Source organism: Fringilla coelebs (assembly GCF_963513975.1).
Source record: "Fringilla coelebs genome assembly, chromosome: 1".
Lineage (NCBI taxonomy): Eukaryota > Metazoa > Chordata > Aves > Passeriformes > Fringillidae > Fringilla > Fringilla coelebs.
Genome location: NC_140028.1, coordinates 98119688 through 98146212, shown reverse-complemented (window position 1 = coordinate 98146212; position 26525 = coordinate 98119688). Strand labels below are relative to the sequence as shown.

At 34.8% G+C, this 26525-nt stretch overlaps 1 protein-coding gene across 1 annotated transcript in view; it reads left to right on the top strand.

Annotated features, from left to right (window-relative positions):
* Window positions 1-26525, top strand: part of CNTNAP2 (contactin associated protein 2) — a gene marked incomplete at both ends in the record, with an annotated part of 998227 nt that overhangs the window by 586795 nt on the left and 384907 nt on the right. Inside the window, one exon of the mRNA XM_084204413.1 lies at window positions 26210-26381. Coding sequence (XP_084060539.1) covers window positions 26210-26381 — 172 coding nt within the window. The remainder of the gene's footprint in view (window positions 1-26209; window positions 26382-26525) is intronic.

Below are 26525 nucleotides of genomic sequence, written 5' to 3'. Positions count from 1 at the left end.
GGTAAAACTCAGGAACTACTTACACAGCAAGAGTTAATCTAAGTAAAGAAGTATATACTGACATTTGAGGGGTAAGGAGCCTCATAACACAAGTTCATAAAAAGATATATGTAACAAATTCAAAGTTTATTTCAAAATCTGTGACTCTGTGAAAGGATCACTCAGTGTAAGTTCCAGAGGGGCTTTTCACTTTAAAGTTACTGATTTTTCTACTTCTGTTTTTGCTAAATTCAATGGTCAGTGTATCTTAATTATTTTTGTTTGTTTCCCTTTATGCTAACAGCAAGATAACAGGAAATAGAAATAAATTAAACTGTCTTCAAAGAAGTTGTTTTACATTCTAATAATGTGCAGAAATGCAATTGAAAATCCTGTTGTGTTTAAAACTAAAAATAAAATAATATTATTTATTTTTATTGACAAAATCCATAAAAGGATTTTATAACTGATTGAATAACAGCCTCCAATCCCTAAACACTCACTTGGGCTTCAATTAATGTGTAAAAGTAATAATACAAAATAAATTATTCTAAAACCAAGATAGGATGCTATCTTGGATAATTACTATTAGGATAATAAAGCTATGTGCACACATTTCAGTAGAGCAGTATTTCAGCATTTATCTAATACTTTGTGGAGCAAAATCTATATCTGGAGGTAATCTGAAACCTTCCTTTCCCAGGTGATTTCTTTAAAGCAGTTGTGAAGCCCACAGTTAGTCTTTCTAATCCTCACTAAAAGGTAAACTAGTGATCTGCCAAAATTTTGTGCATGAAATACTCAAATTAAGGAAAGTTCTGTGGTGAGACTGGATCTAGAAATCTCTTTGTGTAACTCTGTCCCTTAGATCACCTGTAATTAATTACAAATTAAAATTTGGAGGTCAAATTGTATCAGGTGGAGATTTTTCAGTCATACTGTTCTAAACATGAATTCAGGTTATTTACCTTTAATATGCAAGGAAATGTTAGAAAAGGGCTTGATGATTTTATTTGTAAACATCTGTTTTAAGCAAATCTTAAGGGTTATCATCTCACTATAACAGGCTACTAAATCAGCTTACTTTTGCAAAATTTTTTATGTTCATTCAGATATTTTCAGTTCAGATAAACACCATTACGAGAGATAATCAGCCTAAATATCTCATGATTCATCTGTCTCTAAACTGAAAATCCATTGATTGTGGCTTTTTAAAATAATCATTACCAATAAAATTATTGATAGTAACATTCTGAAAGTTTGAATAAATGCTTGGCAATCTCAAACCTTTTCTGGATTCATTAAACTAATTTAAATCAGGTGAAAATCTAACCCAGAAAAGGGCTTGTGCATGACTTCTCAGAGTTCCAAAAATTGTCTGCTGCTAGCTTCTGACCAATACCAGTGGATTTATATGATTTTGAAGTAAAACCATTAAATTTATTTCTGTTAGCACAATATTGATCTTGATCTTACTTTAAAGGTTTTAGACTTGAAGAAGATCTGGCACCGGGCATGGACTGAGTTCATAATGAAATCCAAACCACAAAGAAGGCCTTGTAGTTTTGATTTTTGCTGCAGACATTAACAGACTGCTAGCTGGAGTCCCTGCAAACAAAGCAGATTGTTTCTTTTTTTGTTGTTAGCCTCATGATAAGTTGTAGTGCCAAGACCAAGTAGCATATTAAAAAATTGTAACAGTTTTAAACTGTTTGCAGATGGTTGGTATCATTTAGCTGGTTAAAGCACTGCATTTATAAGGAAAATATTTCCTGATAAAATAATGACAATGGATTAAAAAATAGTGGGATTTTGAAGATTTTGTCACTTTGTCCTGATGGTTATTAGTGTCTAATTCTATATTTGCTTTAGTTTGATCAAATGACAATGATTTCCAAAGGAGTCAATCAGATTCTTTGGTCCAATACTTCAAATTCCTCCCTATTTGCAACAGCTGGAAACAATGGCAAGCACACAGAATGCAATGTGCACCCAACTAATTGGACAGTACTGATTTCAGTTTGGTACCTTGGCCTGTAAACATAACTATTCCAAAAGGGCAGAAGGAATTTCTGTGTGAGAATATAGTTTAAACCTGTCTGATTCTTTCAGATTGAAACCCAAGGTATGGTGACTTCATGTTTAGCACACATGGGGAAACAAAGGAGGCAGAAAGACCATACTGAAGTAGGATTTTGATCTCTCTCTAGGGGAAGAATTATCTCCCTAAAGAATTAGGAGTAATTCAAGATCCTGCTTTGGTAATAGGATATTTTTGTCAGACTTTTTGCAATATAACAACGCAAACAGTAGCAATGAATGTTAATTATGTATTTCTCAACCAAAGCTTGATTTCAAGTACAGCAAACTGGAGTTTGCTTCATATCTAACATATAAGCTTGCTCCAGTAGCAACAAATTTGGTCTTAGAGTGTATGGATGTGATTAAGAATTCAATAAACATAAATCAAAATTATACAAATAGAATATATTTAAATTTTCTTTTCATATAAAAATAGATTAATGTGGTCAGGCAGAGATAAAAATAAGGTGATAAATGGTTGAAGTATCTTTTCTAGTTTTTCAAAATTATTCTTGATGTAGCCAGCCAGTCAAAAATTGTAGTTTGGCTTCCAATTGTGTAATTCTTCAGCAAAGACAAGGGAGGGGGTTAAATTTGCCTGTCCTTCTGTCATTATTGCTGTCACAAAAGTAATCTGGAATTTTGACTTAAGAATTTTAGGGAAGGAACATATTCTGAGGCCTCACTCCCAGAACGTGCACCTAGTTGCTGAATTGAAGATTGACTAAGTTATTCATGATAACTGAAAGTAAAAGAGCCAAGCAACTTACACCTGCATGTTTCCTAAACACAGCAAAGCTAAAAGCTGATCATTTATTACTGAAAAATAATAAATAAGGATGTGTAAGCTTCTATAATGAGAAATATTTCAGTCAGTAGTGTTCCTCAAAGAAGACAGAAATAATAACATACTAATATTCATTTCTAGAACTTTTAAGGTAACTTGCAGTAGATTCTAATATTCAGTATTTCTTCCACTGCTGAATGTTGGATTCCAGGTTTTACTTGCTGTTTGTCATTGTTGATTGATCCATTTCATCGCCAGACTATGCTACCTTATATCATCTAAATCTGCATCTTCTCAGGCATTCAAAATTCAAAACTTGCTTTATAAAGTTCAATTTCTGTGTAAAATCATAGAATAATTTCATTGGAAGTGGCCTTTTGAGGTCGTGTGGTCCTATCTTCCCTGCTTCCCTCAGCGCTAAATTCAAGTTAAATCAGTTGTGGGATTACTAGTTTATTTTTACAATATAATAGGTCTCAAGTCAGTGGAGGACTTGGTTTCAAAGACAGAAAATGCTATTACTGCGTTTTTCATTGCTTATCTTTTGTGGCTTTTTTTTCTGCACCGATGCTGCAGAATGAATGCTGGAATGGCAGTGAAATGCAAACAGTGATCGCTGAATGTCTGACTATGACATTCTCCTAAGAGTGTTCCAAAATCAAACAGCACCGTATTTCCAGAAAGGCATTGTCAATATTAAACTGTTTCTTAGGTCCTTGGAGTCAGTAAAACCTTTACCTAATAAAAGATTTTAAGTTTTGGCTTCTGTTGGTGAGATAATTTAAAGACTTCACTGAAAACTGCATACTCAGGGAAACGTCTCTAGATTTTTGCATTTAGTTTACTTGAATATGAAATAATTCTGTTGAGTGGCTTGGCTTGGTCATTGCAACAGCAATTCTCTCCTCTGTCTCTAAAACAAGGAACATTCCCCTGCAGATTTTCAATTTTCAAAGTAATAGAACTTGTGAAGAAAACATTATAGATTCAATTAAATAGTATTCAGAAAAAAACTCCCTGTTGTATTCAAGAATAATGACAGGGAAGCATATGTTTATAGAAGATAAGGTGGTGGCTCAGACTGCTGCACAGCCAGTCAGTGGAAGCAATGGGTCCAGCCTCTTGTTAAGCCCAATGCCACTGGATATTTTTTAGTTTCCTTTCCCTTCCACTGCTTCCTCAGGCTATCAAGGTCACAGTTGCCAGTAGTAATGTTTCCTGCAATCTGTCCCCCTTTGCAACTTTGTCTAAATGAATTTAAAAGAATTGCCTACATTTCAAGGTCACAGTGAGTTTTATGTTCAGCAGGAGTTTTGAGTGTAGCATGGTGCTACTAAGCTATTTCAAGTAGTCTGAAAATGTTTTTCACTCTCAGACTGCCCTGGCAGATACCTGCATTAGTAAACTGCCTTCCAAAATCAAAGGTTTGTGAAGAAGCACATTTAAGGTAACTATCAAACCTGCATGCTTCTTACAGTTGTGAACTAGTATATGGGTATGATGAACTCATCTTTTACCTGTTCCCACTTGATAGAAGCTTTTGTAAGCTGTTATAATAGAACAAAATGCAAGCTAGTCAGCATTTGAGGTGTCCAACCCAGAAAGAGGCTTCTACATTCAAGTGCCTTCTAATGCATGATTCAACATAAACACAAATATTTCATTTACAAACTATGCCAAGACTGAAAAGAAAAGCCATACTACTTCTGGTGTCACTGAAGTAGTATAAACATCAAAGCCTTTTTGCTTTCCTCCCTGGAAGCAAACTTGAACAGATACTGTATAAAATACAATATGCATACCTTGTATAAAATATGCAGATTGAACAGGTTAATTAGAAAGTGAAATATGACATTTTCCCAAAAATATTATGATAATTGAACTATGTGTTCGTTCTCTGAAATAATTTGCTATGAATTTACAGCAAAATCTCAATGGTTCTGTATTATTAAGTAAACAGACTCGAAGCCATTTCCAGGAAGATCTTACATTAAAGGCTCTTCCTTTAATGCATTAAGGGCAAATATAGAAAAAGGGATTGAAGGGAAAATAGCAGTAATGTAGTTACAATTTTAATGACAGTTAATTTCCATTTGAAATTACCTTGGTTTTTAAGACAATGTCCAGTTGTCAAGGCTTCCAGATTGATGTTCTTGACCGTGACAGTTTTGCAAACTTGAAACCTTCAGCGTCTCTCTCCTAGTTTCAGTCCAAAATGGAAGTTAGGATGTTCACACTGATGGACACACATCACATGGCACAGGGCATACATTATTGCATTCTATTTATCTATCTGCATTTTAGTGGAGGCCAAAGCTTTGTTTTCCTCTACCACTACAGTATCATGAGCACCTACAGCACTGAGAGAAATTACAGAAATCTGGTTCCTTGCTGCATTTCAAAGACCTGAGTCTCTTGTTTCCAGGGCAGAAAAAGAACTGAATCTAAATGAGCTCTTGATTTTTGTCTCCACCCTATAGATAAATATTATACAACCAAGACACTTTTAAAATGCAAGTTTGAATGAGATTAAAAAAATTATAGCTGCTGTGGGGTGCTTTTAAAGAAATCTAAATGCTTGCAAAGCTGAAAAGCTGAAGTTCTTATATAGCTAAAAGTAATTTTATCCATATTTTAGTTTTATTTACCTGTGGCTTCCTTTTTTTCCCCTCTCATTCTTAACATGGTCCTTATGTGGAAAATACTGCTAAAATATAACTTTGCAAATTTGGCCATCATCTGTTTTGTCTGCTGTAAGGTTGTTAAAAAATTAAAAAATATTTAAATTAAAAAATTCTAACAATATTTTAAAGGTAAAACTAAAACCAACATTATTTTGCAGAACTTCTTTTGGCCTGTACATTGTCAACTGGCTAAATATTTTCTTCTGGGGTATTTTTATCGTAAATAAATGAGAAAGTATCCTCTTTTATCATCAAAGGGAATAAATTAATATTGGTAAGATAAGAAACTTTCATGTATTCTGATGCATCTCTGGCCTGGAGATACCTGGGACTCGGGAGACTTAGACAGCAGCTGGGCTAGCAGAACTCAGATTTCATCCTAGAATCTGTCAGATAACAAGCAAAAAGATGGAAGTGTGGATATGCATCAACCAGAAGGGTTGTGTTAAATCACAGAGGAACTGAGAGATCCAGCAATACCCAGTTGCTGCAGTGAAGGGACATTTTGAGTACCTAAGTGAAGAAACGTTGACAGAACTAGATAGCCTTCACCAGAGAGCTCTGAAGGCAGTCAAATATGAAAAATAAGTTACTATTAACTGATTACTTATCTCTCTTTTCAACCCAGATTCTAGAAGTATAGGAGCTGGAAAAAGTAACAACACTTATTAAAGGATAACAGGAAGAGTCTGAGAATAAATCTGATTTCTGAAGCCAGTTAATAAAAAATATGATCAAGTGTGCAAGTAATTTATGCAAGAAAATAAAACATCTATGTGGTTCTTGTAGAGGGCTCACAGCTGTTCATGGCAGTCAGTAAACATATGGGTAAACTGCGGGCCAGCTGATATATCTGAATTTCAAAAAAACACTTAGACTAAGTTCCTTATCACAGGTTCTTAAAGAAATTGAGCCGACAAGGAATAAAAATGGGAGCTGGTACCTTTATATAAATGAATGATGTCCTCCCACCTTGTGAATGTTTTGTCCATTTTGATATGATCAACTCATCTCAGAAAGATGTATTAGAAGTAGAAAAGGCTTACGAAAAGTGTGATAAAGCGGATCAAGACTTCCGTATGAGAAGAGATTAAGAACAGAAAAAGCTCTTCATCTTGCTCTTGGAGGAGGAAGGATGTGATCTGGTTTTGCAGTCATAAATGGCAAGGAAAATGTGCATAGGAAATGACTATTCAGTGTTTCTCACAAGCCAAGCATTATTAGCCACCTGTAAATGGAATGTGAGTATATTCAAATGCAAAACTCTGCTGCAAATGAGACCAGTGTAGCTGCCTTCAGAGAGCAGTTATGTCACTTTACAGAAGAAAAGTCCATCAACACTAATAAATGCAAATAGGGTGGGCAAACTGGTTCAGGGTGGTTGCCTTATTGTACAGCACAGGAATTCAGGGGAGTATATCCCTGGATGCATCACCCTGTCCTTGCTGTGTTCATACATTTTTTCCTGAGAATCTGCTCTGGTCTTAGAGACCGTATGCTTGTTTTTATATTGGTACAGGGATATGAAAGTTAAAAAAAAAAAAAAAAAAGGTTGATATTAGACAGAAGGGGAAGTAACAAACAGAAGGGAAAGGTTTGAGGGAACCATGGGAATTAGATGCTTGATAAAGCAATGAAGAAAGATACAGATGTGTAAAAAGTGAGATTGTGACAGAAAATGGAGTGAAAAACTGGAAGTGGAGAATTTGCAAAAAGGGGAAAGATTAAATATACACAAAGGAAAGTGGGGACTCCGAAGAATGCTGAATGAATACATGATAATGGAAGTGGGAGAAAACCCTGTGTCTCTGAATAGTGGAGATTCATAGTAGCGGGGCAAAGGTTTCATTACTTTTTCTTTTTAATAACTTGCAGTGTCTTTGCAGGTGACCTGGGTATGGTAGCACATTATGTATGCCTTAATAAGAGACTGTGACGCTTTGGTGGTTGCTTTCTCATGTGCTCAGGGGCCTAATCTCCAGTCAGGGCTATTCATTTATATGCAGGGGCCTCTGCTTGCACATGATGTCAATCAAACAGCTGTTTCTGGACAACTAGAGACACTTCTAAGGTTCAGATTCTGCCAGATTTAATAAGACAATGTCAAATGTATTCAGATCAAAGCTGCTTACTTTTAATCTTTCTGTTCCTAGATTTAATGTGAGTCTCAGGACAGAGTAGCTCATCTGAAAACAAAAACTCCATCTATCTCTTTTCATAGGGTAAATCCTTAAAAATTATCTGTAATAAAACCTTGAATGTTAAATTTGAGAAGGACCTTTATTCTAAAATTCTTATTAATTCCTACATCACTTGCTATTCACGTTGCCAAAGTGCATAAGGGAGCAGTTCTTATCACCATGTAAAGTTCTTCACAGTTTAGTGTCAATTGTAATCAGAAGTCAACAAAAGCTTTCTAACTTAGAGGAGAAAGAAGCAAGCTCTCACGTGGTAAACAGATATTCCTCTGCTAAAGTTCAGGTGCTACGCCAATTAACCAAAGGTGCAATGTCAGTATACTTTTCCTTTTTACAGATCAGTAATTTGCCTTGATAGTGTACTGTTTATGAAAATATGTAAACGTGATTAATTAGTACAAATTATTTTTAAAAGAGCTTGAAAGACAAGCTTTCAGCAGAATGTCTAAAGCAGATAGCTATGAAAATTGTTTGCAAGAACACAGAGTTCCATAAATTAGGGTAATAATGCACAAGTACTTAGATGCCAAATATGCTAGAGATGCATTTTCGACCCAGTGTGCAAATGTTCTTAAATGCAACTATGCACACCCCTTGCTAATAAAATTTGCCAGTGCTTATGCAGAAAATACCAGAACAGAAATTTGACAGGTTATGGAAAAGGTAAGTTGAGCGAAAAACTTTTGAAAGTCTGGAAGTTTTGCCTTAGTCTTAGCAATGCCCATGTTTGCTGACAGATATCAGAAACTTCAAGACTTGCCTGTGTAAGGAAACAGGCACAGATTCAATATTCACTCAGTGGTTTCTGCAGAGTCCATTCAGCATACATCCCACAATGATGTCTGCTAACACCATCCTGTGAAATATATTGAAATAAAACAACCCAGATAAAGCAGTGCATATTATTTGTCCTGAGAGTAATATTACAATTTTTGTTGGAGTAATTATTTTAATTAACTGTTCGTGTTGTGACTTTTTTTCCCTCCCCTGGACTTAATCATTAAACAATATTTTAAATGTCATTTTTAAATATACAGTGTTAGAATTCAATACTAGTGTCAAGTCAGAAGTCTGCATGCTTTACAACCTTTTCTATATAATTTTACAATAGTTGCAGTGTAGACTCTCCTAAGGGAAGGAACTCAATAAAAAGAGCAACCTAGAAATGTGGCTAACAGATTGGCTGTGCATGTTGACATTCTTTACACACTCAAGTTAATGGGCAAAAGTACACAATTTCCTGCAGGAAGAGACAGCAGAGTCTGTGTCAGTGTGAAATTCCCCGTGTTAATTAGGAAAAAAACATCTGGAGTTATTTGGAAATATAGTATTCAAACTTCATTATGGAAATTTATTTAAAATTAGACTTTTTGCATATTTTACCATGTTTTGTTCTATCAGAGAACTGCTAGTAGAATGCCAGAGAAGGATAGGGATATAACTGGTGTTTTTTTCAATCTAGCATCATCAGCAAAAATGTTAGGCATGTTTTCCCAAGTTTTATCAGTTGCCAATACACAGCTCCAAAGCTGCAATGTTAAAATTCACCTTGAAAACCTCCCCCATGCTCTGCTAATTTTGCTAAAAGTATTAAAGTTCACAGAAGTATACATTTTAGCCTTTTTGATCTACATACTGTGATTCTGAATGGAAAGAAAAATTTAAGCCATTAAAAGGTATATTTTTTGTTGAATATTCCCTGCACTTTCAAATACTATATCTGAGACATGGATTAGAAGCATAAGTTTGAAAAGTCAGTGTCTTCTGTTTCCCTCAATCCATAAAGTAGATAAACCAACGAATTCTGGGACATTTTTTCAACATACACCCTCCTATCACAGGCACCCTAAGCCTGACTTTTGATTACAGGGAAAATTAAAGAAAAGCCTCTGAATATTTGTAACCACAGGAAAAGAATTGAAAAGTTCATGTGGCAGTACCAATAGTCTAATTCTGCAGGAGCCACTGTTATATTTGAAATTTCCTATGCACCCAGGTAAAAGGATCTTACTCACAGAGGAATACCTTGAGCCTCTCCAGAAATATCTGCCACTCCAGTTAGCTGAGCGTGCTAAACGAGCAGGTCAAGGGGAGTCACTCAAGAATTTAAAACCTCTGTGAGCTCGGCCCTTCCTTGTGTCAGATGCAGTCTTGTTGTGGCAATTCAGTGCTTTACAAAAGGGTGAAAATACATCAAAAGACTATCAAGACATAAATTTTAAAAAACAAAACAACTGAACAAACAAATAAAAAAACCCCACCAAATACGCCCTTGCAGGTTACCAACAGAAGCCCTGAATTGCAGTATTAGTAAAACAGAAGTATGATACAAACATGATGAACATAGAGCAATCCTCCTTTTTCAATTCTACTTAGAAATATCAAACATTTGCACACCAAATCTCATATCAAAACCTTGATTTATTACTTGAAAATCACACTAAGCTGCCATTTGATTTCTTGCATTCACTTATCAAACATTTTAAAACACTATAAATCCCTTTCCCCTGTTATCTGACTTGCTAAGTCCAAAGTCCAATCTTTCCCCTTGAAAGACTGAGAAGTATCATTTTTTTCTAATTTACTGGAAATAGAGAATGGAAGTGAGAAGAGACACAATAAATATGTGCAAATGTATATTGGGTGTACATCTGTGGCACTGAATTTAAAAGCAGCTGTTGTCAAAAAGAGGAATATGAGTGATATTATGGGTGGCAGTATTGCCATAGAAATCTGTATTCAATAATTTGATTGAAAGCTTTCAAGGTAAACATTGCCTATGGCTTTTCTGCCTTGCAAATATTTGTGAAGGCAGAATATTTGGGAAAAAAATGTAGGGAACATCTCTGCTCATTTTTCTCTAAAAGCTGGTGCTTGTATTCTATAAATACAATTCTGATTTCACTATCGCATGAAAAGGCAATATTGTAGTAAATTTGATAGTTTTGAGGTTTGACTGTAGTTCCCTATGTTTGTCAGAACACATGGTTAAAATTACATTACTAAATTGGGGTAGTTGATTTAGGTAAGGCTGTAGTTTTAAAATAATTATATTGTTTTCCAGGGCTTTCCTTCTCTTGTGTAGTAGCTGTCTTATTCTTTTAATGTATTTTCTGCTGTCTGTGGAAAATGTACCTCTAACTCTCCAGCCAAGTGTTCCTCATGTGGTGTGTACCAGAACATTAGTGAGTTAAGTGACAGAGTTGAATGGTGTGACTTGTTACCTTATGATAACATGAGTTAAGAATGTAGTGATGTAGTGAAAAAGCAGGTTCTGTTATAAATCATCAGTGGTAGCTTTGATAGCTCTGGTGGGCTTACAGAAGAGCAGGTTGTACCTCTCCATCCATATCACTGTGTTTATTGTTCTCATAATTAAATTTGATTTTTATTTGGGATCATTGCTATCCATTATTTTGCCTATAGTGCCTTATTTGATAGACTTCAATGTCTATCAAAATTATATAAGTAGCTGCTTGTTATGATTACCAATCAGATCAATTCAGTGCAATCTAGTTGACATGACTTATAAAAATGCATCCTGACAAAGCTCTCTTCTCTTTCCTGATGACTGACACTGCCATAATTTTGTGCATATTTTCAGCATCTTCCAGTTATGAACACCTGTCTTCATTCTAAAATGGGTATTTGAGAGATCTCTGACAATAAATGAAGGTTTTGAGTGCAGTTTCCCTATACTATGTAAGGATATATGCATGTGCATGTTTGGTAAGGAAGCTTTCGGTTTTTACAAAGCTCTGAGTGCCTGTGAATCACAGAAGCCTTCACTGTCTTCATGGTTTAAGTGAAGCACTTAAGTCTAAGGTAAACCTAACTTTCCAAAAGATGTTAACTTCTCTTTAAATAAAAGGTAAGTTGACTCTTTTGGAAGAGTTGATATGTCTGTTCTCTGGATAACAGAAGGCAAAGGCATTTAAACATTATGATCAGATCCTTCTAAGATGGATACCAGGTCAAGATATTTCTGACTTTCTGTTCCTACAGGTGCTATCAATTACTGTCTTTCTCTGCCCCTGTTGTCTTAAAGAAAGGCCTCTAGTAACATTTCTTCACTGTGCTGAGTGTCCTTGGATTTCAGTCTTAAACACTAAGGATTCACTAATCAGATTTCTTTGTGGAGATGCATTTTGCTCAGCTGTACTGCACAATCAAACTTAGAGAATTACCATCTTCTAATGACTGCTGTACATAGAGTTGATTGATTCTAGCAATATCCTGCTTTGTCTCACTTTTTGCATCTTTACTCCTGTATGTGAAGTCAAATGGAGTGCATATATTCACATGAGTGTCTCCAGATTAGACCTGGACTTAATTGGGTTCTTTTCTTTTGTGAATATTCCACTGAATATCAAAATTTACCAAAATATTCCTGCTTACTGAATGTGCCCCACACATTCTTACCCAAAAATCTCAGCTTTGTGAGTGTTGACTTCTGCAGATTGCCAGCATGGAAATTAAATGTAGCACACATGGACATACAGAAATAGGACCTGGCTGTGACTGATACTGTATAGAAGCACATTGATTTCTGGTGGTGAGAAAATGAAGAGTGAAATGCAAATAATGTGTTTCTGTGTGTAGCAGCATTATGTGGTTGTTGTCATTTCACACTTGATCTCTGACTACAATAAGAGAAAGCTTCTTTTTATTTCTCAGGAATACATGAAATGTACTATTTTTCCGGTTTTTCACTTGCATTTTGAATTCTCCTTACAAAATATTTAAGTAAAAAGGCAAAATAGAAGCACAAAAAAATTTAGAATTCAGGGTATGTGATCTGACAGAGCCTAGAAGTTATATGCATAGTCATTTGCCACCTGTCTGGGTAATTTATCTAAGTATTGTTTGAGTCATTATGTTCAAGGCTAGTTTTCAATCACACATGCTACAAGGACTTCACTACTTAGTACCTTCTCAACACAGACAAAATTTGCTGATAATAAAGTTAGATAGGATGTAGCATTGGGTCTCCTCTGCTATTATCAAGATAATGCCACCAACAAGATAAGATAGATATTTGTGGGAGAATAATTATTTTTTATTAAACTTCTGTATACATGGACTGACATGATTTCTTGAAAAGGGAGTTATGGACTTAAACTACAAATGTAAAACCACTCTTTTTTTTTTTTTTTTTTTTGAAGTGACATCTATGATTTTTAGGCTCATGTAACCCTGTATGAAGTCAGTAATGTAGTTCAGATTATCTAAGGATCTTTATTAGTTTACCAAGAGGAGCTAAGCAATGTTTTTTGTTCCCTTTTAGCTTGTTTGATTGCCTGTATTTCTGTTCTGGTCACTTTAGACACAAAATTCAGAAGGCTGGTCTTTCACTTTTAGCAAATGCAGACAATCCAAGCCATAATCAGAGAAAATCCTTGTGGTTTTCTGTCTATTTTGTAAACCAAGTGAACCTTTAAGTGTTATTTCACTAAATACAAAATTATCAATTAGATGGAGTGCACAGTCAGTGCACAAGTCAGAAATACTTAATATGCTTGCAAAAATCCTAGTTCTCTCTCAGCTGTATTTTGTTTTATTATAAGAGCTTTCTGAAATGTTTTGGTTCCTCTTCTCTTCCCTAGACATTAATTTGCTGGCTTATCTATTTCCAGCATCCCCATAATAACCTTTATGGTTTTTGTCTTTCCCTTAGCTCCTCTGCAAAAACTCCTTTTATTCCAAATGACAACAAAATCACCCTGGTGTAACACAGCATAACACTCCTGCAACTCCTGTGCTCTCCCTTTTAGCAGAGTTCATCTAGAGTCAAATCCCTCATCTTTTTCAGAGCTTCCCCAAAATGCCTATATTTCACAGACAAGAGCAAAAAATATAATCTACAGTTCTTGCATCCCCTGCTTCTATTTCCACAAAGATCTACCAAAGCAATACTGTGAGGTGTCACTTTAACAGCCAGCAAAGGACACAACAGGAAGGGAGTGGAAAAAAGAGCAATTTATATTATCACCAATTTTCCTGTTCTTTCCCAGAAACAATAAAGAGTGTTTGTACATAAATAACTGGAACTTAATGCCAAACATACAGCTCTGGGCTTTCTGCATGGTTAAACACATCTGTTTCAATAATTTCTGTTGCTTGAAAGATGCTATCAATAGCTATAGGGAAAAAGAGAACACCCAAAAGAGTTCAAATGCAAGAAGGAAACAACGCACCAGGCAGAAGCAGAGATTGGCTGCCCAAGAGGAATATAGAGTCATTGCCCATGGTTCAGAGCTGAAATTGGGAAAGCCAAAGCTCAGCTGGAGCTGAGCTGAAGTTTCAAGGGTTTAGAGAAGAAGGATCCAGTCTTTGACAGGAAAATAAAAGGTAACAGACACTGACTAAATACAAGGACACATTTCTCAGCTATGAGAATGTTCTAGTATATGTACAGCTTGTCCACAAAAGTTCTGAAATCTCCATCCTCACAGACAGTGAACTGGACACATCCCTAAGCAACCTGCCCTAATTTGGTGTTTCCTGAAGAGCAATTTGCATCACCTAAAATGAAATTTGTTTGTAATTTTATAATTTTATTTTTCATAAATGACTGTAATTCTGGTCTTTATTTTCATGTTCTCTGAGGTCTCACTGAAGAAGCCAGTGTCCATAAAAATGGAAGGTAACTGCCTGATACATACAAAAGACTTTAGTTGAACTCCCAGTGAAAATAAATATTTTCAATTTCATATATCATAACTTTTATGATTATTTTGAATATTTAGGAGTATAAATATTACATTAATATTCATACTCTTAAAACAAGAGTTTTAAGAGTATGAATATTAATGTAATATTTAGACAATACAAAACCCCCCAACAAAATCTTGAAAAAATTAAGATTTCTTTTATACTTGAGTAGCTGTAATATTATTTCCATAGCTTTCCTTGACTCATTGCTTCAGTCATTTTGGTAGGAGTCATTCAGCATTACCGTAGGAGGAAATCCATCGTGCAGGCAGTATATCAATAACATTATTTTCCCTGAGTATTTTAAAGTGTATATTTCCAAGAAAAGAAAAGAAAAAAATATCTTTCTTTCAAGAAAATAACATAATTCCTTTGCATGTCAGTCAATCAATATCATGCATCCTAAAGCACTTTCAAGAGAAGATTTAATAAGGCTAGGGCAATTTATCACAGTTAAGTCCTGTAACTTGCTATTCAAAAAAACTCTCATTGACTTTATGTTGAGTCACTACTCTATGAGGCTTTGCTGCTATGCCTGCTGTGCTTTTGAACAGTCAGCCATGGTGTTTAAGAAATCTCCTTTGTGTCATTGGACTTGATATTTCTCCTGGGAAGAAAAAAGAAGGATTATTTTCTGCTTTAAGCTTGACGTTTCATTCAATTTCTTTGAAAACAAATTGCCTGATGGTTTTTTCATCATTATTAAAAAAGACAAGATATTGAAGTTAAATTAATTTTTGTATTGTACTTTACACAAATTCTGTACTGTATACATTCCTTGTTTTGAGTGAGCAGACTTGTAATGGAGTAAAGGTTGGATGAGCTGAGAAAGAAGAAATGCTCCATAGCTCAACAGCTGGAAACTTTTCATTAATTTCCTAATTGTACATTAAAGATCAGTTTCTATTTTTTTTTCTTAAAAGAGAGAGAAATAGCAATTTAGAAAAAATTAGCTAAAGAAAATGTGATGGAATATTAGTCCTTTCCAACATTCAAGTCCTAGAGGTAAGAGAGAAATACACTCTTGTTTCTTTCTGCTTAGTGAAATGCTCCCCCTCCTAAGAGCTTTAAAGAATTATGGAGATAACAGAAAATGAATTTTGTTGTTATTATTTTGCCCAGAGTTCATTCTGATTAATTTTATGGATTTCTTTCTAATATTAAGTTGAATATGCACTGCTATCTGAGTGGTTTCCACCTACAATACATTTGAGTTGATAAGTTTTCACTTGAAATAGTTGCAAATTATGTGCTACAGATAAATCAGTTCAAATTCAGAAAGGAAACAATGTGTGTATTTACATTCTGGGTTTCTCTAATATTTTTCTTTACATTTGGAAAGACAATCTATTTATCTATTTGCATTTCTAAATAGGAATAAGAAAGCTAAATATTTTTAGCTAATAATGAACACCTGAAAAGGAAAAAAAAAGAAATGCTAAAAACCAAAATTTAAAAAAAAACCACAAAAAACTAACACAAAAAAGTCACAGCCCCTCCCCCCAAAAAGTACCCAAAAAAAAACCCTAGATATAAAGTTCTCTTCTACCACTGAGTTCAACACTTTATTAAGTTAAACCAGCCTGTCTGCCCAGATGTGTCTGTAATTTAAACAGTTTATGAATATCTCATAATACAAGCAAATGTCATAACTAGTCTATTAAAAAGAATAGGGACTACTAACCACTACTAATTGCTGTGTTTACATTTTAAGTGTCAGAATGATCATACAATTTTCTCTTTGCCTTTCTTTCCTTCTTCCTCTAGTACATATAAAAAAATGCAACTGATAAGAAAAAAAAAAATTTTCACACTTTTGATTCATATGTCTTTACAGTATTATAAGTCTTTAAAGTTATTGTGAACTGAAAATGTAGGAGAAGAGCAAAAACTTGTTAATCACTTCTGTAGTTTGTAGTGCTAAGATTTTAAATTTAATTGCTATATCTATTGTACAAGATTCTAATAAACATAAGGACAGCCTTTACATTTAATTTGGTGACATTTTATAGGAGTTTCATTAAACATCACATAACCTAATGTACCTAATTACTCAGATTATATGATTTTATGTGAATATGTGTACAAAAATATGATTAATCAAGGAAAATCTAAGCTTACCCACCCAAAAGAAGGTGAAAATTAGTATGATGACTTAAAATATTCTCATTTTTTAAAGTTTTTTTTTCAGCTTTCCCCTTAAGAATGAACAGTGTTGTTCTTCAAAGCCACTTGGCATATTTAATGGCCATCCTTAGTTTTGACCTATAGAGACCATTTACAGGGTGATATACCAAATAGATGAATATGAAAGTACATAAAGAGAATATAAATTGTTTGATATGCTTAATGTAGTTTTGGAAGTCTGAAAAATTAAATTTAGGACTGTAAATTAAAGTGCTGTAAGATACTGTTAACAGAAGTGCCAGAGTAGACATTTAAGACGCTCTGAATATCTGAATTCCCTTCAAATCTGATCACTCTTCCAGTGTTAAATATGTATCAGAATTTATTAACAACCAAACTCCAAGCAATTCTTTGAAATCAAAAGATAATTCCATTCTCTTGGTAAATCTCTGGAGAGGTTGGTACTGTCTGTTGTTGTGGCTGACACAGGATAACAGGAGCCCAGTGAAAAAATTGGGAATACCGGAGAACATTCAGTGTTCTGAATGTTCTCCTGAATGTGCCTGAAACTAGAATAGTGGCTAAGGTACCTAAACCAAATCTCAATTCTAAACTGGTGCAGTTTACCTCAAAGTGACATACTGTGGTCATACAAACTGTAGCTCAAAGGATTTGTCTTGGGTGGTTAGCTACTTATCACTAAATGCTTTTATTTTGACACCTTTGCTAACTGTACTGAAATAATAATTGTTGATTAAAATATAAATCTCTTAGGTGGAAGTAAATCTTGTTAATCTGTTAGCTGAATTGGTTCAATGCCTTCTATACCACTACTTTCATTTGAAGTAAATTAAAGTTAGTGATATTGTAGCTACTACTTTGCAGTACATAAAAATACCAAATAAGTTCATGTAGCAGCAACAAATAAGATTACACAATTAATGCCAACTGTGCAATACATACACTCTACAGCTCTTACAGGCAGTAAATAGGGATAGAGTACTTTATGCTGCTTCTATCTCTCTAACTGGAATTATCTCTGGCAATATCTAGATTTTTTTTTTCTTCATTGGGTATTTTTGGCATAAGTGAAGTAACAGTAACTTTGAAAATATAGTGTACATTTATTTTCTTTATTATACAATAGAAAGCCTATGATAGATGTATTTATAAGTAATATAATGTACAAATTTTCTTCAATTTAATTATTATGTGGCTTTCTGTATTTTCTACCATATCTTATAAAATGAGACAAAAATTGCACTAAAGTGTTAGATTGACTTAAATCAGCCAAGACTGGTAATAGTGATCATTCTTACTTCTTCTCTGCAAGTCAGTAAGTGATAATTGAAACTTGCTGCCATTACTCTTATTTGCAAGTTATTTGAAGAATTATCTAAAAAGGAGTATCAGGAATATCTTCTGAGTTTACTCCAAAACAGACCTCTTGCTGCTTTCATATTTTAGGTTTTCAGCAATGCATGCACATTTTTATTAATAGTAACTGACATGTAAAGGTAATAAAACCTTCATCTTAGAACAACAGAATACATTTTTATTGTTTTTAATCTTTAAGATGATATAAAAATATTTTATTAATTTATTCACATGTTACCCTGCTTCCTTAGAAACATTAAATGTTTCTAAGGAAACAGAGCTGGCTTTGTACTAAGAACATAAAGCTGTGCTTAAATGCCTCATAGTAAGTGAACTATTTCAGACAATATGGGCTGGTTTTCATTTGTCTTCCATTTAATGGTGTTATTTATATTAACTTTATTACTATCTCAGTGTCCTCATTTATTATTTTCACTGCCATTTTCCAAGTAAAAGGATTAAATATATGTCAAATTTTCTCTTTTAAGTTAGTTGTTTGTCTTTTTATTCTGCTTTTCCTGAGAACTCTTTATTTATGTCTTTAGTGGCTGACTACTGTCGAACTCCATTGAAGTAGGCAGGAATTTGAGTGATTTTTGGAGAAAAAGAAAAAAAAACACAACACAAGGGAAGTAGAACAGTGAGTCAAAATAAAGTTGGAAAATTATTTGTGCATTGAGTAGATAATACCCCATCTATTTCTATTGTGTTTTGAACAAGTATCAATTTTAACACCCTTGTGTATTATTCACGTTATTTTACCTTTACCTTTATGCCTCTCATTTTCAGATGCTACCATAATGTGATAGTTATACTTAGTCTTTTTTATTTTTTTTTCTCGGTAGACAAGAATGTTTTGGTTTAAGTCTCAAATATCTGGGCAAAAAGTTTGCTTTCATCCAACCTACAGAAAACCAGAAAAACTTCAGACACAATCATTAAGAGAGAAGTCATGAAATTTCTCACAGTCATGGAGCTGGGAGAGATAGGCTTATCTTCTCCATCTCTAAAATCATTAAAACTAGTCTCATGCAATAATTGTATTTGTTCTCATCCACCACTGAGTGGTGGTTCATCTTATATTTAGGTGACTGTATATGCTTGTGTTTGTAAGGTCTATGGCTCTGAGAGAAGAAAAGTCTGCAGCAGATATTTTCAAATAGACTATTATCATACCTGGTTTGCAGCAGGTCTTTTTCCATTGAATATTTTTATGTAAGAACACTAACAGGTAGTTTCTTTTCTGAATACAAAAGTATTCTGGATTATCAGAAAAATATTTATTTTCCATGTCAGTATTATTTGACCTAGCATGTGAAGTTTTTCCACTTAAACAAACAGCGATTTAAGATGTCTTGGGGTATTTATTAAGACTGAAGTAATTTCTCATGAATGAAAATCATGCTTGTGTTCTGCTAAATTATTTAAATTTTCCCCCAGAAACAATATAGCACATGGAATTTTTTAATGTGTAGTCTAGTTTCTATGTGATCTGGGAACAGACCTGTGCTTGTGTACAATCTTCCAGACAATCTCTTTATTTGGAAATGACATGATTTACATATTTCGGAGGAAACGGCTTTGAAAATAGGAGAGCTACCATATTAATAGTTACCTAAGGTTAGTAATAAAAGAGTTCTTTGACATAGAAAAATAAAGGAAAAGGAAAGAGATATCAAGCTAAAAGGTGAGACGTACTTCAGTGCCCACTGCAGTTCATTTCCAACTGAAGTGGTGCCATTACCATGCAACCTGGGTTACAAGCCTGCTATTTTCCAACAGTATTTGGAAGTCCCAAACATATTTGAATATGAATTCTGTGGCAAGACATTTAGAAAATTGTCTCAAAACAATTCTTCTCAAGAAGTCCACTGCTGTTCACACTAAGGTCCACACAATCTGAGAGAAGCACAGAATCAACAAAGCTGGTAAAAGAGACAATTATAGTGTAGTCTTACCCTTCCTTGTTACTGTCAGCAATTTTCCTGTTTGCTACCAAAGACAGTATGCCTGGCTTTTGTTTATGCTTTTGTCAGTGCTTTCAAAATTGTATTCCTCTATTTTTTTTCTGGGCTGTCATCCTAAGCATTTAATATCTTGTAAAATAGTATTTGAGCAAGTTGTATTGTGGCTTGAAGATTGTCTGTTCACAGCTGGTTGCTCAGCTGTTATCATCTGAGTATCTTATGGACTTTTTCTTATCTTCCTGTTTCTTTCTTTGATGACTGCTTATAAACAATACCAGTATAATTACGTGTTCAGATAACCTCTTACTGCTCTGCATGGCCTAAATCTACAGCTTGGTGACATAACCCTAGAATTTCTCTGGCACACAATAAAGGAAGTCTGTAGTGCTGTATTGGTATTCTTCATACCTCAAGTAGAGAGGTATTAGAAGCTTCTTTTTCAAAAATCTGTATCAAGAACTTGCAAGGAAATACAGCTGGGAGTTAAGGAATGATAGTGTAGAGAGAGACTGGATAATGTCAATACTTCTCCAGAACTGGCTCCAATTAATAACCATAAAACTGGTGATAAAATATTCTTAGAGAAGGAGGTATGGCTGAAGAGCAGATTTCCTAGGGAGACAAAAAAATCAGGAATCACACCACTGGTAGAAAGTGCTGCCAATTCTTGTGAGATCAAGTTAAATTTTTCATCATACTACAAATGAAATGTACAGAAAAGATTCTGGGAAGTCCACCAGAGACTTCATTAATGCTAGCTTGTTTTTACCAAGGGGCTCATGTGTGCCCCAGGAGTGCTAGAAGCACATCATCTTCTTGTTCTAAACTCTAGCTTTAGTAAATTCTGTTTTTCTCTTTGTAAAGTCATATTTGGGTTTCTTAGGTTAGTAATATAATTTTTTGGGGGTTAGAATGTATTGCCTTGTTGTCAACCTCTGTATTTCCATAAACAAAACAATGAGGGCAAAGTAAAGATTAATTTATTAGAAAATTACTTATTCAAGAAGTTGGTGACTTTCTAACACACAGAGACAAATCATAGTTCCTATTCTTGTTTGTCTTTCTACATTCCACCAAGCTGAAAGGTGCTTAAGTTTATAATGTTTATTTTCATCTTTATTTTCATGATTATATGATTCTATGATTATCAGAACTGTCCTTACAGTTGCTAAATATGGGATCCAAATGTCATTGCAATCTCCATCCTTAGTCCTTATATTCCTTAATACAGAAAGACAACTACAGTTTAAAAAAAAAAATCTTTATAGAAATTGAAAAAAAATGTTCTGTTTTAATTCATGCTGTCCATCCTGTCTGAAATTTGTTTGGTTTATTTCATGTTCTTGGAGTAGGACTCTTCTAGCTTTCCAGAGTTACTGCCTGTGTTACACTTGACACTTAAGGCTCCATTCTGATCTGACTGAAACAAGGATAACATACAGTGAATATGAATTGGTAGGTGGATCAAGCTTTTCTTTCAGTGTCTTTTTCTATTTTTTAACATGTGAAATATCAGCTATATCTTCAATCTAAGTACATTGTTAGGCATTGAGTTTGGGGTTTGTTGTGTGGATCAGAACAGCATCTTTTAACTCTGTTTGATTTATATAGAAAATTTGATTACTTGACCCTTCAATGAGACTGTGCTGCTATTTATCCTGACAGATAAAGAGCTTTGTTTCCTTTCTCTCATTCTACATAGCAGGAGTCCTGGTCATATGCTTGAAAACCCTACCAATAAAAATCACTGTCAGACTTGAAGTCAGTCAGTTTTTTATTGATTATCCTCCAGCTACCCATGCAACTGGTTGAAGATAACATGGATTACTGCTTAGATATTGAAGATACTAGTTACTGCTTTTTAAATTAAGTGTATTTATTGTATTAAAGAAGTAAAATATCAAGTACCATCTGTATACAGCCATTGGCCCATCATTAACTTACAAATAATATAAAAACCATAATACCATAAAGAAAAACTGCATTCTTGTTACAACAGAATTTGCATTACATTTCAAACAAAATCTGAGTGCTTAATATAGGGGTACAAAATAATCTCTGATTGTGCATCCAGAATCTAGTATGACATTTCATTTTTAGATCAGCTCTCAGAAGCGAGTGGTACATCAAGTTCTGACTATATATACATTCCTCTGTTATTAGAACATCAACTTGAATGTATTCTTCTTTCCACTTCCTTTTTTAGAATGCCTTTAATAGAACCTTACTCAACTGATTCAAAAAGAGACATCATATATCTTGACACTGGAAAAAGAATATGTTTTTAATATTATAGGTGTTTCATTGTATTCATTATATTTCATTTATTTTATTTTATTATAGCAAAGTGACTTAACAAAAGAAATAACATTAATTTAAATTCCAGCTTATCTAATTTTTCTTGAAAGTTTGAACTAAAATCAGGAGCTGTATCTAGAATTTGGCTGTTCTGTGTTTTGTACATCAGAATGAAGTCCTGGAAACAATTTTTCTTGAACACTGGAAAATTCAGATTTAATCCATGTCTGACCTTTGCAGTATAATCCCTCCCTCTGTGGTCTTTAAATATGAAAAATAAAATGGTAATGTACAGATTCTTTACATCAGAAATTACAGGATAATGGAGTCTACCTGACTTAGACTTGTGTTTTTAAGCATAAGCATGAACATTGTTTTGGACTGTGCAAACTAAATTTTATGTGCATTTTGAAAATGTACATAGTTTCTTGTCAACAAGAAGATCAATGAAGTGCTGTCCAAATTGTTCATCCATTACTTAGCCTTCCTAGTGTCAGCATTACTGTCAGATTTAGTTAGAGAACTTCATTTATTTAAAATTTCATTCATCGTGGGAAGGATGAGGAAGTGAATCATGTCTCAATAATGGGAATCTGGAAGGGGAAGGCATTTTCTTGTGTATTGAGTTAAAACCACAAGGTACTAGGTCATTTTGAGGTTTGCATTTAAGGAAGAAGCTTTGCCCCAAATGATTCTGATCAAAATAATGTTAAATGTCCAGGTCTCACCAAAATTAATGGACATTAGACTGTATACCTGGTAGTTAAAAAATAATGTGGGTAAGGCTTATCTAGTAGCTTTTTTTCTTTTTTATGGGAACTATATGGTTGAAAAAACTCATTCTTCCATTCCCTGTGGAATGGGAATTGTTTTCTGAAATTATCTCTTAGCATAACTACCTGTTAGAGCATAGCATGACTGAAATGCTTTGACACTCAGTCAGCCCCACAGACTTATTATGAAATGTGCTGTACTAGTGCATAAAACTCCTGCCTCTTCCAGTTTCTTACATGACTAGGAACAGCAAAGGGAAGAGCAGCAAGACAGGCAAACAAAGACATTTGCATGGGAAAATTATAGTTTTCATCCATTGATAGATACAAGAAAATTCAGAATCCTAAGCTGATTAACACTCAGTGTACACCACTCTCTTGGATAATAGTGAGAATCTTGATTTATGTGGTTAGGTTAGGAGCAGCTGCCACTTCCTGCCACTCCATCCCACAGCTCCTTCCTGCTCCAGCCAGTGAACCCAAGGACATGGGGTCTCCACTGAGGCTGAGGGACCTAGCTGTCACTTCTCTGTGTGCAGGTTCAACCACCAGCAAACTGCAGAATGTGTCAGAGAGCAGCAATAGCTGTGCACTAATGCAGTGCACTCTTCAGATGCAGTGAAGCTGAGAATCTCATATTGAAATACTTCTGTGGTTAGTTCTGGAATGTCTCAAATTGTTGAATCTAATAATACATTTTTAACTTAGAAATTTGGTTCATATTCTTTTTGATGTGAACAGTGAATTGTGGTTCTCAGTTTTGATCTTATTTTTCAGTTAGTGTTTGTAGGATGGTGGATAACCTTTCATTATATTCAGATGTACCTGTATAATTTCCTCGGCTTTGCAGGATTTACACAAATATTACTGTTTACCCCAGTGCTGATAACCTTGAATTTAATATTTAAACCAAAGGAATGGTGGAGGTGCTCTGAAGCCAAAGGTGATATGCAGGTTTCCTGCCCTGCTCTGGTACTGCACTAAAGATCTAAGTGAAAATATGCTTTGTGTTATTTTGGGGATTCTTGCCTGGGAGGAGTTCTAGGGTTCAGTGACGGTTCAAAAACATACAATTATACAGAAAGAGTAAGCTGTTTGAATATAACTTGGGAAAGAGCCTGGTAGGAACATGCAAATATTGTGTTTGCATCCACCAAACAACACAGAACCAGCTTGCACTTTTGTCTCTCTCTTCTGCTGTCTGTAAAGCCTCACATAAATCCATTTAATCAGTCACTAGAAGGAACAACCTAAAGAAAGTAGGAGGCAGGTTTCTGAAAGCCCTGTCCTCTTTTCATCAGAGAAGTCCCTGGGCAATGCCCTGCTGGAAAGACAATATAGATCATGTCCCTACAGCTTGATTTTTCTGCCTGTCCAAAATAACAATTCCTACAGTCCATGATTAGCACTTGGTTGGTTGGTTGATTGGGATTTTTTTGGGGGGGTGGCATTTGATCTGATGAAGGTATTACGCACTAGCTAGGCATTTGGGGAATTCCCAAGGAGCTTTTCCTTCTCCATGGAGTGTGATGATGTTATACATGAGTCTCATAGCAGTTTGTGGCTTCCTGTAACAGTGTCATAATTCTAGTCCAGACCTAATACAACCTCAAGGCAAGCACAGCTTCTTGAAATATCTGCCAGAACTAACTTTTAGCATTGTCCCAGCTTAATTACTATAGCATTCCTGATTAATTCTGTGCCACCACCAGTGAACTCTGAAGTGAATGCTTAGTAAAGTGAGTCAGGGAAATTTTGAAGCTACCAAAAGCAAATTTAGCTGATAGGCGGGATCACTTAGAAAATTTTAAAAAGTATTCATGATGATATGAAATCTCTGGCAAAGCCTTTCAGTTAAAATGTATCTTAATTAGATTTTGGCAAAGATTTGTGCGTAACTAGTTGTTTGGGGTTTTTTTAATAGGTGCTGTATTGGGCATCATCTGACCTCAAGCACCTGTTGCTTGTTTTTCTACTTGTTGCCCTCTTTTTAAGCCAATTCAACTATTTACGTGGCACGTGAAAAATTGTATCCTGGAACAAAATTAAAAATGCTGTTCATCACTTTTTTCTGTCACTGTTCAAATAATCTTCTAGCCTCCTGTCTCCACAAATGCTTTTGAAGAGGCCATAAGGCATTGGAGATTGGCAAGGTGGATAGAAAAGTGGGAGAAGGAATGGGAGCTGTAAAATCTGTCTTAGCCATCACAGCAATTGTATATGATATTTTACCATTACCAGAAAAGTACTGCATGGCTGGCCATCTACCTAGCTGAAATCTTCAACACACTTATGAATTTTTCACAACTTTTACCTTCTTTGCCTTCTTTTCCTTTTTCCTTTCAATAAACTCTCCTGCTTCTTCCTTCTTGCTCCCATCTTAAATGAATTGTCTTTTTCTTATAAACCTTTCGCTGTTGAAAGTTTATAAGTAGTGAATGAGTCTCTCCACTGTCTTATCAAGGACATTTTTCTCAAGTAAATTGACATGTTCACTTTTGAAGGGCATTCAGGTATACAATAGCATACAAACATGTTCTGTCTCCCTGCCTTTTAGCCTGAGCAAGACACTAAGTCATTCTCATCTTTTGTAAACCACCTTCAAACACAGGAAAATTAATGTATTCAGAGCAAAAATGAAAATACTACAGAATGTCCTCAGATTCCTCAGAAGTGATCAAGGATGTTACATTTTGGGACTATTTTCAAGTTTGCATAAAGATTCCGGCACGAGTGTGAAGTATTCTTTGTCCATGAACAAAAAGACAAAGTGACAAAGACTGGAAATCTAGTTCTAGAGAAGGCTGAACTGGAATTCATTTCATGGCTGCATTTGTAGTCAGAAATATCAGAGAAATTAGAATGTGAGTTCTAAAATATAGCAAGGAAAAATCCTTTTCCTACTCAAGAATATTTGTATGAGAAAGAAGGGATGAGAAGCTGCAGCAGAGAATACTGAAGGAAAATGTAGCAGGAAATTTCCATCCTTTAGACAAAAATTGCTCTGGCATGCCAGCTGTACTATATAAATTCTTTCAGTTAGTTCACAATTACTTAAATCAATAACATTGCAATGTAAATTAATAACTTTATAATATTTTCTTACCACACTGCCTTTGTTCTACCCTCATGTAGGAAATCTGTGTGTCTTTTCCTTTGAAAATATCCTGGCTTAAGTCATAGTAATGAGGTGAATAATGCTCTTTACTTTGCTTCTCTGCAGGGTTTCCTGTGCAGATGAATGACTCGGATCACTCCCTATTTGAGCATTCTTTCCAAGGATGCATGCAGAGTATTCATGTGGATGATCAGTTGGTGGATTTGCATGCAGTGGAGCAAGGAGAGCTGGGAAGCTTTGCCAATGTCACCATTGACATGTGTGCCATTATTGACAGGTAAGTTGTGGATAAATCACCCATACTCTGATCCACTGGCACATCCCTCATATTCTGAAAATATACAGTGATCCAGAAAAGATGGCCCTGACACTGCCAGTGATTGTGTCAAGGCTGCCTTTTTAGCAGTGGGAACCAATGCTT